This window comes from Ranitomeya imitator, chromosome 8 (genome assembly GCF_032444005.1).
Source record: "Ranitomeya imitator isolate aRanImi1 chromosome 8, aRanImi1.pri, whole genome shotgun sequence".
Lineage (NCBI taxonomy): Eukaryota > Metazoa > Chordata > Amphibia > Anura > Dendrobatidae > Ranitomeya > Ranitomeya imitator.
In genome coordinates, this window is record NC_091289.1 from 3,319,457 (window position 1) to 3,334,966 (window position 15,510).

Consider the following 15,510-nt stretch of genomic DNA (forward strand, 5'->3'; position numbering starts at 1 on the left):
ATCTCGCTCCTCCTCCTCCCGCTCCGGTGATCCTCGGTATCTCGCTCCTCCTCCTCCCACTCCGGTGACCCTCGGTATCTCGCTCGCTCCTCCTCCCGCTCCGCTGACCCTCGGTATCTCGCTCGCTCCTCCTCTCGCTCCGCTGACCCTCGGTATCTCGCTCGTCCTCCTCCCGCTCCGGTGACCCTCGGTATCTCGCTCGCTCCTCCTCCTCCCGCTCCGGTGACCCTCGGTATCTCGCTCGTCCTCCTCCCGCTCCGGTGACCCTCGGTATCTCGCTCGCTCCTCCTCCCGCTCCGGTGATCCTCGGTATCTCGCTCGCTCCTCCTTCCGCTCCGGTGACCCTCGGTATCTCGCTCGCTCCTCCTCCGGCTCCGGTGACCCTCGGTATCTCGCTCGCTCCTCCTCCCGCTCCGGTGATCCTCGGTATCTCGCTCGCTCTTCCTCCCGCTCCGGTGATCCTCGGTATCTCGCTCCTCCTCATCCCGCTCCGGTGACCCTCGGTATCTCGCTCCTCCTCATCCCGCTCCGGTGACCCTCGGTATCTCGCTCCTCCTCATTCCGCTCCGGTGACCCTCGGTATGTCGCTCGCTCCTCCTCCCGCTCCGGTGACCCTCGGTATCTCGCTCGCTCCTCCTCCCGCTCCGGTGATCCTCGGTATCTCGCTCGCTCCTCCTCCCGCTCCGGTGATCCTCGGTATGTCGCTCGCTCCTCCTCCTCCGGTGACCCTCGGTATCTCGCTCGCTCCTCCTCCCGCTCCGGTGACCCTCGGTATCTCGCTCGCTCCTCCTCCCGCTCCGGTGACCCTCGGTATCTCGCTCGCTCCTCCTCCCGCTCCGGTGATCCTCGGTATCTCGCTCCTCCTCCTCCCGCTCCGGTGATCCTCGGTATCTCGCTCCTCCTCCTCCCGCTCCGGTGATCCTCGGTATCTCGCTCCTCCTCCTCCCACTCCGGTGACCCTCGGTATCTCGCTCGCTCCTCCTCCCGCTCCGCTGACCCTCGGTATCTCGCTCGCTCCTCCTCTCGCTCCGCTGACCCTCGGTATCTCGCTCGTCCTCCTCCCGCTCCGGTGACCCTCGGTATCTCGCTCGCTCCTCCTCCTCCCGCTCCGGTGACCCTCGGTATCTCGCTCGTCCTCCTTCCGCTCCGGTGACCCTCGGTATCTCGCTCGCTCCTCCTCCCGCTCCGGTGATCCTCGGTATCTCGCTCGCTCCTCCTTCCGCTCCGGTGACCCTCGGTATCTCGCTCGCTCCTCCTCCGGCTCCGGTGACCCTCGGTATCTCGCTCGCTCCTCCTCCCGCTCCGGTGATCCTCGGTATCTCGCTCGCTCTTCCTCCCGCTCCGGTGATCCTCGGTATCTCGCTCCTCCTCATCCCGCTCCGGTGACCCTCGGTATCTCGCTCCTCCTCATCCCGCTCCGGTGACCCTCGGTATCTCGCTCCTCCTCATTCCGCTCCGGTGACCCTCGGTATGTCGCTCGCTCCTCCTCCCGCTCCGGTGACCCTCGGTATCTCGCTCGCTCCTCCTCCCGCTCCGGTGATCCTCGGTATCTCGCTCGCTCCTCCTCCCGCTCCGGTGATCCTCGGTATCTCGCTCGCTCCTCCTCCTCCGGTGACCCTCGGTATCTCGCTCGCTCCTCCTTCCGCTCCGGTGACCCTCGGTATCTCACTCGCTCCTTCTCCCGCTCCGGTGACCCTCGGTATCTCGCTCGCTCCTCCTCCCGCTCCAGTGATCCTCGGTATCTCGCTCGCTCTTCCTCCCGCTCCGGTGACCCTCGGTATCTCGCTCGCTCCTCCTCCCGCTCCGGTGATCCTCGGTATCTCGCTCTTCCTCCCGCTCCGGTAATCCTCGGTATCTCACTCGCTCCTCCTCCCGCTCCGGTGACCCTCCGTATCTCGCTCGCTCCTCCTCCCGCTCCGGTGATCCTCGGTATCTCGCTCGCTCTTCCTCCCGCTCCGGTGACCCTCGGTATCTCGCTCGCTCCTCCTCCCGCTCCGGTGACCCTCGGTATCTCGCTCGCTCCTCCTCCCGCTCCGGTGATCCTCGGTATCTCGCTCGCTCTTCCTCCCGCTCCGGTGACCCTCGGTATCTCGCTCGCTCCTCCTCCCGCTCCGGTGACCCTCGGTATCTCGCTCGCTCCTCCTCCCGCTCCGCTGACCCTCGTTATCGCTCTCTCTGGTGACCCTCGGTATCTCACTCGCTCCTCCTCCCGCTCCGGTGACCCTCGGTATCTCGCTCGTCCTCCTCCCGCTCCGGTTACCCTCGGTGTCTCGCTCGTCCTCCTCCCGCTCCGGTGACCCTCGGTATCTCGCTCGCTCCTCCTCCCGCTCCGGTGACCCTCGGTATCTCGCTCCTCCTCCCGCTCCGGTGACCCTCGGTATCTCGCTCGCTCCTCCTCCCGCTCCGGTGACCCTCGGTATCTCGCTCCTCCTCCTCCCGCTCCGCTGTCCCTCGTTATCGCTCTCTCCGGTGACCCTCGGTATCTCGCTCCTCCTCCTCCCGCTCCGGTGACCCTCGGTATCTCGCTCGCTCCTCTTCCCGCTCCGGTGACCCTCGGTATCTCGCTCCTCCTCCCGCTCCGGTGACCCTCGGTATCTCGCTCGCTTCTCCTCCCGCTCCGGTGACCCTCGGTATCTCGCTCCTCCTCCTCCTGCTCCGCTGTCCCTCGTTATCGCTCTCTCCGGTGACCCTCGGTATCTCGCTCCTCCTCCTCCCGCTCCGGTGACCCTCGGTATCTCGCTCGCTCCTCCCCCCGCTCCGGTGACCCTCGGTATCTCGCTCGCTCCTCCTCCCGCTCCGGTGACCCTCGGTATCTCGCTCGCTCCTCCTCCCGCTCCGGTGATCCTCGGTATCTCGCTCGCTCCTCCTCCCGCTCCGGTGACCCTCGGTATCTCGCTCGCTCCTCCTCCCGTTCCGCTGACCCTCGGTATCTCGCTCGTCCTCCTCCCGCTCCGGTGACCCTCGGTATCTCGCTCGCTCCTCCTCCTCCCGCTCCGGTGACCCTCGGTATCTCGCTCGCTCCTCCTCCTCCCGCTCCGGTGACCCTCGGTATCTCGCTCGCTCCTCCTCCCGCTCCGGTGACCCTCGGTATCTCGCTCCTCCTCCTCCCGCTCCGCTGTCCCTCGTTATCGCTCTCTCCGGTGACCCTCGGTATCTCGCTCCTCCTCCTCCCGCTCCGGTGACCCTCGGTATCTCGCTCGCTCCTCCTCCCGCTCCGGTGACCCTCGGTATCTCGCTCCTCCTCCCGCTCCGGTGACCCTCGGTATCTCGCTCGCTCCTCCTCCCGCTCCGGTGACCCTCGGTATCTCGCTCCTCCTCCTCCTGCTCCGCTGTCCCTCGTTATCGCTCTCTCCGGTGACCCTCGGTATCTCGCTCCTCCTCCTCCCGCTCCGGTGACCCTCGGTATCTCGCTCGCTCCTCCTCCCGCTCCGGTGACCCTCGGTATCTCGCTCCTCCTCCTCCCGCTCCGGTGACCCTCGGTATCTCGCTCGCTCCTCCTCCCGCTCCGGTGACCCTCGGTATCTCGCTCCTCCTCCCGCTCCGGTGACCCTCGGTATCTCGCTCCTCCTCCTCCCGCTCCGGTGACCCTCGGTATCTCGCTCGCTCCTCCTCCCGCTCCGGTGACCCTCGGTATCTCGCTCGCTCCTCCTCCCGCTCCGGTGACCCTCGGTATCTCGCTCGCTCCTCCTCCCGCTCCGGTGACCCTCGGTATCTCGCTCGCTCCTCCTCCCGCTCCGGTGACCCTCGGTATCTCGCTCGCTCCTCCTCCCGCTCCGGTGATCCTCGGTATCTCGCTCGCTCCTCCTCCCGCTCCGGTGATCCTCGGTATCTCGCTCGCTCCTCCTCCCGCTCCGGTGACCCTCGGTATCTCGCTCGCTCCTCCTCCCGCTCCGCTGACCCTCGGTATCTCGCTCGTCCTCCTCCCGCTCCGGTGACCCTCGGTATCTCGCTCGCTCCTCCTCCCGCTCCGGTGATCCTCGGTATCTCGCTCGCTCCTCCTCCCGCTCCGGTGATCCTCGGTATCTCGCTCGCTCCTCCTCCCGCTCCGGTGATCCTCGGTATCTCGCTCGTCCTCCTCCCGCTCCGGTGACCCTCGGTATCTCGCTCGCTCCTCCTCCCGCTCCGGTGATCCTCGGTATCTCGCTCGCTCCTCCTCCCGCTCCGGTGACCCTCGGTATCTCGCTCGCTCCTCCTCCCGCTCCGGTGACCCTCGGTATCTCGCTCCTCCTCCTCCTGCTCCGCTGTCCCTCGTTATCGCTCTCTCCGGTGACCCTCGGTATCTCGCTCCTCCTCCTCCCGCTCCGGTGACCCTCGGTATCTCGCTCGCTCCTCCTCCCGCTCCGGTGACCCTCGGTATCTCGCTCGCTCCTACTCCCGCTCCGGTGATCCTCGGTATCTCGCTCGCTCCTCCTCCCGCTCCGGTGACCCTCGGTATCTCGCTCGCTCCTCCTCCCGCTCCGCTGACCCTCGGTATCTCGCTCGTCCTCCTCCCGCTCCGGTGACCCTCGGTATCTCGCTCGCTCCTCCTCCTCCCGCTCCGGTGACCCTCGGTATCTCGCTCGCTCCTCCTCCTCCCGCTCCGGTGACCCTCGGTATCTCGCTCGCTCCTCCTCCCGCTCCGGTGACCCTCGGTATCTCGCTCCTCCTCCTCCCGCTCCGCTGTCCCTCGTTATCGCTCTCTCCGGTGACCCTCGGTATCTCGCTCCTCCTCCTCCCGCTCCGGTGACCCTCGGTATCTCGCTCGCTCCTCCTCCCGCTCCGGTGACCCTCGGTATCTCGCTCCTCCTCCCGCTCCGGTGACCCTCGGTATCTCGCTCGCTCCTCCTCCCGCTCCGGTGACCCTCGGTATCTCGCTCCTCCTCCTCCTGCTCCGCTGTCCCTCGTTATCGCTCTCTCCGGTGACCCTCGGTATCTCGCTCCTCCTCCTCCCGCTCCGGTGACCCTCGGTATCTCGCTCGCTCCTCCTCCCGCTCCGGTGACCCTCGGTATCTCGCTCCTCCTCCTCCCGCTCCGGTGACCCTCGGTATCTCGCTCGCTCCTCCTCCCGCTCCGGTGACCCTCGGTATCTCGCTCCTCCTCCCGCTCCGGTGACCCTCGGTATCTCGCTCGCTCCTCCTCCCGCTCCGGTGACCCTCGGTATCTCGCTCGCTCCTCCTCCCGCTCCGGTGACCCTCGGTATCTCGCTCGCTCCTCCTCCCGCTCCGGTGACCCTCGGTATCTCGCTCGCTCCTCCTCCCGCTCCGGTGATCCTCGGTATCTCGCTCGCTCCTCCTCCCGCTCCGGTGATCCTCGGTATCTCGCTCGCTCCTCCTCCCGCTCCGCTTACCCTCGGTATCTCGCTCGTCCTCCTCCCGCTCCGGTGACCCTCGGTATCTCGCTCGCTCCTCCTCCCGCTCCGGTGACCCTCGGTATCTCGCTCGCTCCTCCTCCCGCTCCGGTGATCCTCGGTATCTCGCTCGTCCTCCTCCCGCTCCGCTTACCCTCGGTATCTTGCTCGTCCTCCTCCCGCTCCGGTGATCCTCGGTATCTCGCTCGCTCCTCCTCCGGCTCCGGTGACCCTCGGTATCTCGCTCGCTCCTCCTCCCGCTCCGGTGACCCTCGGTATCTCGCTCGCTCCTCCTCCCGCTCCGGTGACCCTCGGTATCTCGCTCGTCCTCCTCCCGCTCCGCTGACCCTCGGTATCTCGCTCGTCCTCCTCCCGCTCCGCTGACCCTCGGTATCTCGCTCGTCCTCCTCCCGCTCCGGTGATCCTCGGTATCTCGCTCGCTCCTCCTCCGGCTCCGGTGACCCTCGGTATCTCGCTCGCTCCTCCTCCGGCTCCGGTGACCCTCGGTATCTCGCTCGCTCCTCCTCCCGCTCCGGTGATCCTCGGTATCTCGCTCGTCCTCCTCCCGCTCCGCTGACCCTCGGTATCTCGCTCGTCCTCCTCCCGCTCCGGTGACCCTCGGTATCTCGCTCGCTCCTCCTCCCGCTCCGGTGATCCTCGGTATCTCGCTCGCTCCTCCTCCCGCTCCGGTGATCCTCGGTATCTCGCTCCTCCTCCTCCCGCTCCGGTGACCCTCGGTATCTCGCTCGCTCCTCCTCCCGCTCCGCTGACCCTCGGTATCTCGCTCGCTCCTCCTCCCGCTCCGCTGACCCTCGGTATCTCGCTCCTCCTCCTCCCGCTCCGCTGACCCTCGGTATCGCTCTCTCCGGTGATCCTCGGTATCTCGCTCGCTCCTCCTCCGCTGTCCCTCGGTATCTCGCTCGCTCCTCCCGCTCCGGTGACCCTCGGTATCTCGCTCCTCCTCCTCCGCTGTCCCTCGGTATCTCGCTCGCTCCTCCTCCCGCTCCGCTGACCCTCGGTATCTCGCTCCTCCTCCTCCGGTGACCCTCGGTATCTCGCTCGCTCCTCCTCCCGCTCCGGTGATCCTCGGTATCTCGCTCGCTCCTCCTCCCGCTCCGGTGACCCTCGGTATCTCGCTCGCTCCTCCTCCCGCTCCTGTGACCCTCGGTATCTCGCTCGCTCCTCCTCCCGCTCCGGTGATCCTCGGTATCTCGCTCGCTCCTCCTCCCGCTCCGGTGATCCTCGGTATCTCGCTCGCTCCTCCTCCCGCTCCGGAGACCCTCGGTATCTCGCTCGCTCCTCCTCCCGCTCCGGTGATCCTCGGTATCTCGCTCGCTCCTCCTCCCGCTCCGGTGACCCTCGGTATCTCGCTCGCTCCTCCTCCCGCTCCTGTGACCCTCGGTATCTCGCTCGCTCCTCCTCCCGCTCCGGTGATCCTCGGTATCTCGCTCGCTCCTCCTCCCGCTCCGGTGATCCTCGGTATCTCGCTCGCTCCTCCTCCCGCTCCGGAGACCCTCGGTATCTCGCTCGCTCCTCCTCCCGCTCCGGTGATCCTCGGTATCTCGCTCGCTCCTCCTCCCGCTCCGGTGATCCTCGGTATCTCGCTCGCTCCTCCTCCTCCCGCTCCGGTGACCCTCGGTATCTCGCTCGTCCTCCTCCCGCTCCGGTGACCCTCGGTATCTCGCTCCTCCTCCTCCGCTGTCCCTCGGTATCTCGCTCGCTCCTCCTCCTCCGGTGACCCTCGGTATCTCGCTCGCTCCTCCCGCTCCGCTGACCCTCGTTATCGCTCTGTCCGGTGACCCTCGGTATCTCGCTCGCTCCTCCTCCTCCGGTGACCCTCGGTGTCGCTCCTCCTCCCGCTCCGCTGACCCTCGTTATCGCTCTCTCCGGTGACCCTCGGTACTTCCCGCCGCTCCTCCGGTCCTTTCATTCTTCAGTCCTCACATAACGGCCCTGCGGTGGGCGGAGCTTCGGACGGGGTGTGGTTGGGGGCGGTCCTCTCGGGCGTGGTGTGGGCGGAGCTCCGCGGCGGCCGCGCTCTCCCGCAGGGCGTCCCCTCACTTGTGTCTGGCTCGGGTGTCGCGCGGCTGCGGATTCATCTCTCTCTGTCGCAGGGAATATCGCGGCTATCGCGGGGGTGGAGGAGCACGGGGGTCGCGGCGGGGCCCGGGGCTCTCGGTCTAGCGCTCTATCGGGACGGTTGGCGTTCTCGCGACATATTGCCGCCATGGGCTGCACGGTGAGCGCCGAGGACAAAGCGGCGGCCGAGAGATCCAAGAACATCGACAAAAACCTGCGGGAGGACGGAGAGAAGGCGGCGCGGGAGGTGAAGCTGCTGCTGCTGGGTGAGAGCGGGCTCTGGGGGGAGGCGGCGGATATACGGGGGTCCGTGTGTATATACGGGGGGGGTCTGTGTGTATATACGGGGGGGTCTGTGTGTATATACGGGGGTCTGTGTGTATATACGGGGGGGGGTCCGTGTGTATATACGGGGGGGGTCTGTGTGTATATATGGGGGGGTCTGTGTGTATATACGGGGGGGGTCTGTGTGTATATACGGGGGGGGTCTGTGTGTATATACGGGGGGGGGTCCGTGTGTATATACGGGGGGGGGTCCGTGTGTATATGGGGGGGTCTGTGTGTATATACGGGGGGGGTCTGTGTGTATATACGGGGGTCCGTGTGTATATACGGGGGGTCTGTGTGTATATACGGGGGGGTCTGTGTGTATATACCGGGGGTCTGTGTGTATATACGGGGGGTCTGTGTGTATGTACGGGGGGGGTCTGTGTGTATATACGGGGGGGGGGGGTCTGTGTGTATATACGGGGGGGGGTCTGTATGTATATACGGGGGGTCCGTGTGTATATACGGGGGGGGGGGTCTGTGTGTATATACGGGGGGGGTCTGTGTGTATATACGGGGGGGGTCTGTGTGTATATACGGGGGGGGTCTGTGTGTATATACGGGGGGGTCTGTGTGTATATACGGGGGGTCTGTGTGTATATACGGGGGGGGTCTGTGTGTATATACGGGGGTCTGTGTGTATATACGGGGGGTCTGTGTGTATATACGGGGGGGGTCTGTGTGTATATACGGGGGGGGGGGTCTGTGTGTATATACGGGGGGGGGGGTCTGTGTGTATATACGGGGGGGGGTCTGTATGTATATACGGGGGGGGGTCTGTATGTATATACGGGGGGGGGTCTGTATGTATATACGGGGGGTCCGTGTGTATATACGGGGGGGGGGGTCTGTGTGTATATACGGGGGGGGTCTGTGTGTATATACGGGGGGGGTCTGTGTGTATATACGGGGGGGTCTGTGTGTATATACGGGGGGTCTGTGTGTATATACGGGGGGGGTCTGTGTGTATATACGGGGGTCTGTGTGTATATACGGGGGGTCTGTGTGTATATACGGGGGGGGTCTGTGTGTATATACGGGGGTCTGTGTGTATATACGGGGGGTCTGTGTGTATATAGGGGGGTCTGTGTGTATATACGGGGGGGTCTGTGTGTATATACGGGGGTCTGTGTGTATATACGGGGGGTCTGTGTGTATATACGGGGGTCTGTGTGTATATACGGGGGGTCTGTGTGTATATAGGGGGGTCTGTGTGTATATACGGGGGGGTCTGTGTGTATATACCGGGGTCTGTATGTATATACCGGGGTCTGTGTGTATATACGGGGGGGTCTGTGTGTATATACGGGGGGGTCTGTGTGTATATACGGGGGGTCTGTGTGTATATACGGGGGGTCTGTGTGTATATACGGGGGGTCTGTGTGTATATACGGGGGGTCTGTGTGTATATACGGGGGTCTTTGTGTATATACGGGGGGTCTGTGTGTATATACGGGGGGTCTGTGTGTATATACGGGGGGGGTCTGTGTGTATATACCGGGGTCTGTGTGTATGTACGGGGGGGGTCTGTGTGTATATACGGGGGTCTGTGTGTATATACGGGGGTCTGTGTGTATATACGGGGGTCTGTGTGTATATACGGGGGGGGTCTGTGTGTATATACCGGGGTCTGTGTGTATGTACGGGGGGGGTCTGTGTGTATATACGGGGGGGGTCTGTGTGTATATACGGGGGGGGTCTGTGTGTATATACGGGGGTCTGTGTGTATATACGGGGGGGGTCTGTGTGTATATACGGGGGGGGTCTGTGTGTATATACGGGGGGGGTCTGTGTGTATATACGGGGGTCTGTGTGTATATACCGGGGTCTGTGTGTATATACGGGGGGTCTGTGTGTATATACGGGGGGGTCTGTGTGTATATACGGGGGGGGTCTGTGTGTATATACGGGGGGTCTGTGTGTATATACGGGGGGGGTCTGTGTGTATATACGGGGGTCTGTGTGTATATACGGGGGGTCTGTGTGTATATACGGGGGGGGGTCTGTGTGTATATACGGGGGTCTGTGTGTATATACGGGGGGGGTCTGTGTGTATATACGGGGGGGGTCTGTGTGTATATACGGGGGGGGTCTGTGTGTATATACCGGGGTCTGTGTGTATATACGGGGGGTCTGTGTGTATATACGGGGGGGGTCTGTGTGTATATACCGGGGTCTGTGTGTATATACGGGGGTCTGTGTGTATATACGGGGGTCTGTGTGTATATACCGGGGTCTGTGTGTATGTACGGGGGGGGGTCTGTATGTATATACCGGGGTCTGTGTGTATATACCGGGGTCTGTGTGTATGTACGGGGGGGGTCTGTGTGTATATACCGGGGTCTGTGTGTATATACGGGGGTCTGTGTGTATGTACGGGGGGGGTCTGTGTGTATATACGGGGGTCTGTGTGTATATACCGGGGTCTGTGTGTATGTACGGGGGGGGTCTGTATGTATATACGGGGGTCTGTGTGTATATACCGGGGTCTGTGTGTATGTACGGGGGGGGGTCTGTGTGTATATACCGGGGTCTGTGTGTATATACGGGGGTCTGTGTGTATATACGGGGGTCTGTGTGTATATACGGGGGTCTGTGTGTATATACCGGGGTCTGTGTGTATGTACGGGGGGGGTCTGTGTGTATATACGGGGGTCTGTGTGTATGTACGGGGGGGTCTGTGTGTATATACGGGGGTCTGTGTGTATATACGGGGGTCTGTGTGTATATACGGGGGTCTGTGTGTATATACGGGGGTCTGTGTGTATATACGGGGGTCTGTGTGTATATACGGGGGTCTGTGTGTATATACGGGGGTCTGTGTGTATATACGGGGGTCTGTGTGTATATACGGGGGGGGGTCTGTGTGTATATACGGGGGTCCGTGTGTATATACGGGGGGGGGGTCTGTGTGTATATACGGGGGGGGGGTCTGTGTGTATATACGGGGGGGGGGGGGGTCTGTGTGTATATACGGGGGGGGGGTCCGTGTGTATATACGGGGATCCGTGTGTATATACGGGGGTCCGTGTGTATATACGGGGGGGGGGGTCTGTGTGTATATACGGGGGGGGGGGTCTGTGTGTATATACGGGGGGGGGGGGTCTGTGTGTATATACGGGGGGGGGTCTGTGTGTATATACGGGGGGGGTCTGTGTGTATATACGGGGGGGGGGTCTGTGTGTATATACGGGGGGGGGGGTCTGTGTGTATATACGGGGGTCCGTGTGTATATACGGGGGTCCGTGTGTATATACGGGGGTCCGTGTGTATATACGGGGGGGGGGGTCTGTGTGTATATACGGGGGGGGGTCTGTGTGTATATACGGGGGGGGTCTGTGTGTATATACCGGGGTCTGTGTGTATATACGGGGGGTCTGTGTGTATATACGGGGGTCTGTATGTGTATATACGGGGGTCTGTGTGTATATACCGGGGTCTGTGTGTGTATACGGGGGGTCTGTGTGTGTATACGGGGGGTCTGTGTGTATATATACGGGGGTCTGTATGTGTATATATACGGGGGTCTGTATGTGTATACCGGGGGTCTGTGTGTATATACGGGGGGGGGGGGGGGGGGTCTGTGTGTATATACGGGGGGGGGGGGGGTCTGTGTGTATATACGGGGGGGTCTGTGTGTATATACGGGGGGGTGGTCTGTGTGTATATACCGGGGGGCCTGTGTGTATATACCGGGGGGGTCTGTGTGTATATACCGGGGGGGGGGTGTCTGTGTGTGTATACCGGGGTCTGTATGTGTATATACCGGGGGGTCTGTGTATATACGGGGGGGGGGGGATCTGCATGTGTGTGTATATATATATATATATATATATATATATATATATATACATACTCCCCCTTTACATGTAAAGCTCCTTGACTCATTTATCTGCTCCCCAGTTTACCTCCATAACATACATATCTATGTACTGTAGGCCCCTCTGTGCGTCCCCCGGGCCGTCGGCCCCCTCTGTGCGTCCCCCGGGCCGTCGGCCCCCTCTGTGCGTCCCCCGGGCCGTCGGCCCCCTCTGTGCGTCCCCCGGGCCGTCGGCCCCTCTGTATATTTGTCCGTTTCCCCGTGGTCTCCTCGGTGACGGTGGGGATGACGCTCCTCGGCTGCTCCGCCGCTTCCTGTGCCTTGTGCTGTGAGAAGATGGCAGGAAGCCTTGGGCGCAGCGGCGCCACATCCTGCCATGAGTACAGGTGCCGCCGTTTATACTGCTGCCGCCTCCCCGGACTCTTCTGCAGGAACATCTAAACGTTGCCATGATTTACCACCTCCTGCTTTTTCCGGGCCCGGCTGTGGGGGAGGGGAGCGGTCGCCATCGCTGGCCTGTGGTTACGCCGCCGCGGTCCTGATGTTTTTCCTGCGTTTTTCTCACTGAGTTCTACATACGGAAGACGACTGCGAATAACTGACCGTACACGAGATCAGCGCTGCGGCCGGTAAACGCTGGCTCATTGTCCGACGCCTGTGGCGGCCCTGAGACCACTGCGGCCTGCGCTGCTACAAAGCTCAGGAGACATTCATCGCCTTGCTGTCTGCTGGGCCTAGTAGTTCTCCCTTTTAGGTGCAGGTGTTTCCGCGGCGTTGCAGGCTGATATTTACATTAGCGCCTGGTTCGCCGCTGCGCCCGCCACGCTGTATAGCGAAGATTCATGGTGCTCGGAGTAACTTCTCCGGCCGTTTGATCGCAGGGGGTCCGCGCTCCTGGTTACCGCCTCCACTTATGGATCCATCACTCGGACATTTCAGCAGAATCTGTTTATCCGGCCCTAGACGTTGCTACAATGGAGCAGTGGTCAGGGACCCCCGTTACTGTGCCCATCTTCACCTCCCTCCTCACCATTGTTTACATGCACAGACTCCTGGCCTAGTCCTGCTCACACAGCTGAGGGTTTGTTACAGTTGTATCCCATCCAAACAATCAACTGTGCACTGATACATTGTAACAACCTCAGAACAGGAGAGATTTGTGCTGTTCATAGACTGGAAACATTGTATCAATTCTAAGACCCTGTGAGTCTTCATTCACTGACAGCAAGCAGAGAGCTTGATGACGAACAGATGCCAGGGTTGTCGGCCGCTGATCTCCTCTGGGGTCTCGTCATTCGGACACTCTATTTGTATTTGCCGTTAGAACCCACGCCGGCCCTGGCCTCTGCTCGGGAAGGGGACACACTTCTGTTAACCCTTTGTTCTCTGTGGTGATGTGCAGAGATCGGCAGCCGTCGTGGCTCTGCCACGTTCTGTAGGTGTGCCAGGATATAATCATGAGACAGAATGTCCGTGAATTGTGCTGCGGTCACCTGAGCGGGGTCCGTCTCCTGAGGTTATTGGCGATATCAACAAGAGTCACGTGTCCCGTTACTTCAACAGCTGGAGCAGGGGTGCCCTTTATTGGCTGGAGCTGGGGTGCCCTTTATTGGCTGGAGCAGGGGTGCCCTTTATTGGCTGGAACTGGGGTGCCCTTTATTGGCTGGAGCTGGGGTGCCCTTTATTGGCTGGAGCAGGGGGTGCCCTTTATTGGCTGGAGCTGGGGTGCCCTTTATTGGCTGGAGCAGGGGTGCCCTTTATTGGCTGGAGCAGGGGTGCCCTTTATTGGCTGGAGCAGGGGTGCCCTTTATTGGCTGGAGCAGGGGTGCCCTTTATTGGCTGGAGCAGGGGTGCCCTTTATTGGCTGGAGCTGGGGTGCCCTTTATTGGCTGGAGCAGGGGTGCCCTTTATTGGCTGGAGCAGGGGTGCCCTTTATTGGCTGGAGCAGGGGTGCCCTTTATTGGCTGGAGCAGGGGTGCCCTTTATTGGCTGGAGCAGGGGTGCCCTTTATTGGCTGGAGCTGGGGTGCCCTTTATTGGCTGGAGCAGGGGTGCCCTGGGCCTGCGGGGATGTGGGCATGGCTTTTTTCTCGTGTCCAAGGGGGGGAAGAGGGGGTGTTGCCTTTTATCCTGGGATCACCAGGCCTTCGGAAATGGGATTGTGGCTTTACCTTTGGGGTCTCCGTGCCTGCAGGGGGACAGCTTTACTCCTGGGTCCATTGGACTTGCGGGAGGCCTCTGCTTCTGGGGTCGCCGGGCCTGCAGGGGGCTCTCTTTGCTCCTGGGGTCACCGGGCCTGCGGGGGACCCTCTTTGCTCCTGGGGTCGCCGGGCCTGCAGGTGGCCCTCTTTGCTCCTGGGGTCGCCGGGCCTGCAGGGGGCTCTCTTTGCTCCTGGGGTCGCCGGGCCTGCGGGGGGCTCTCTTTGCTCCTGGGGTCACCGGGCCTGCGGGGGACCCTCTTTGCTCCTGGGGTCACCGGGCCTGCGGGGGACCCTCTTTGCTCCTGGGTTCGCCGGGCCTGCAGGGGGCTCTCTTTGCTCCTGGGGTCGCCGGGCCTGCGGGGGGCTCTCTTTGCTCCTGGGGTCACCGGGCCTGCGGGGGGCTCTCTTTGCTCCTGGGGTCGCCGGGCCTGCGGGGGACCCTCTTTGCTCCTGGGGTCACCGGGCCTGCGGGGGACCCTCTTTGCTCCTGGGTTCGCCGGGCCTGCAGGGGGCTCTCTTTGCTCCTGGGGTCGCCGGGCCTGCGGGGGGCTCTCTTTGCTCCTGGGGTCGCCGGGCCTGCGGGGGGCTCTCTTTGCTCCTGGGGTCGCCGGGCCTGCGGGGGGCCCTCTTTGCTCCTGGGGTCGCCGGGCCTGCGGGGGGCTCTCTTTGCTCCTGGGGTCGCCGGGCCTGCGGGGGGCCCTCTTTGCTCCTGGGGTCGCCGGGCCTGCGGGGGGCCCTCTTTGCTCCTGGGGTCGCCGGGCCTGCGGGGGGCCCTCTTTGCTCCTGGGGTCGCCGGGCCTGCGGGGGGCCCTCTTTGCTCCTGGGGTCGCCGGGCCTGCGGAGGGCTCTCTTTGCTCCTGGGGTCGCCGGGCCTGCGGGGGGCCCTCTTTGCTCCTGGGGTCGCCGGGCCTGCGGGGGGCCCTCTTTGCTCCTGGGGTCGCCGGGCCTGCGGGGGGCCCTCTTTGCTCCTGGGGTCGCCGGGCCTGCGGGGGGCTCTCTTTGCTCCTGGGGTCGCCGGGCCTGCGGGGGGCCCTCTTTGCTCCTGGGGTCGCCGGGCCTGCGGGGGGCCCTCTTTGCTCCTGGGGTCGCCGGGCCTGCGGGGGGCCCTCTTTGCTCCTGGGGTCGCCGGGCCTGCGGGGGGCTCTCTTTGCTCCTGGGGTCGCCGGGCCTGCGGGGGGCTCTCTTTGCTCCTGGGGTCGCCGGGCCTGCGGGGGGCTCTCTTTGCTCCTGGGGTCGCCGGGCCTGCGGGGGACCCTCTTTGCTCCTGGGGTCGCCGGGCCTGCAGGGGGGCCCTCTTTGCTCCTGGGTTCGCCGGGCCTGCAGGGGGCTCTCTTTGCTCCTGGGGTCGCCGGGCCTGCGGGGGGCTCTCTTTGCTCCTGGGGTCGCCGGGCCTGCGGGGGGCTCTCTTTGCTCCTGGGGTCGCCGGGCCTGCGGGGGGCCCTCTTTGCTCCTGGGGTCGCCGGGCCTGCGGGGGGCTCTCTTTGCTCCTGGGGTCGCCGGGCCTGCGGGGGGCCCTCTTTGCTCCTGGGGTCGCCGGGCCTGCGGGGGGCCCTCTTTGCTCCTGGGGTCGCCGGGCCTGCGGGGGGCCCTCTTTGCTCCTGGGGTCGCCGGGCCTGCGGGGGGCCCTCTTTGCTCCTGGGGTCGCCGGGCCTGCGGAGGGCTCTCTTTGCTCCTGGGGTCGCCGGGCCTGCGGGGGGCCCTCTTTGCTCCTGGGGTCGCCGGGCCTGCGGGGGGCCCTCTTTGCTCCTGGGGTCGCCG

The 15,510-nt window shown here is 63.7% G+C and overlaps 1 protein-coding gene across 3 annotated transcripts in view; it reads left to right on the plus strand.

Annotated features, from left to right (window-relative positions):
* The window catches only part of GNAI2 (G protein subunit alpha i2), an 89,618-nt gene that overhangs the window by 37,620 nt on the left and 36,488 nt on the right, over positions 1 to 15,510 (plus strand). Inside the window, exon 1 of one of the 3 annotated variants that reach the window (XM_069736028.1) lies at positions 7,339 to 7,671. The exons of the other annotated variants lie outside the window; for them this stretch is intronic. Within the exon in view, the coding sequence (XP_069592129.1) occupies positions 7,554 to 7,671 (118 nt within the window). The 5' untranslated portion in view covers positions 7,339 to 7,553. Of the gene's footprint in view, positions 1 to 7,338; positions 7,672 to 15,510 lie in introns of those variants that run through there. 3 annotated transcript variants of the gene reach the window in all.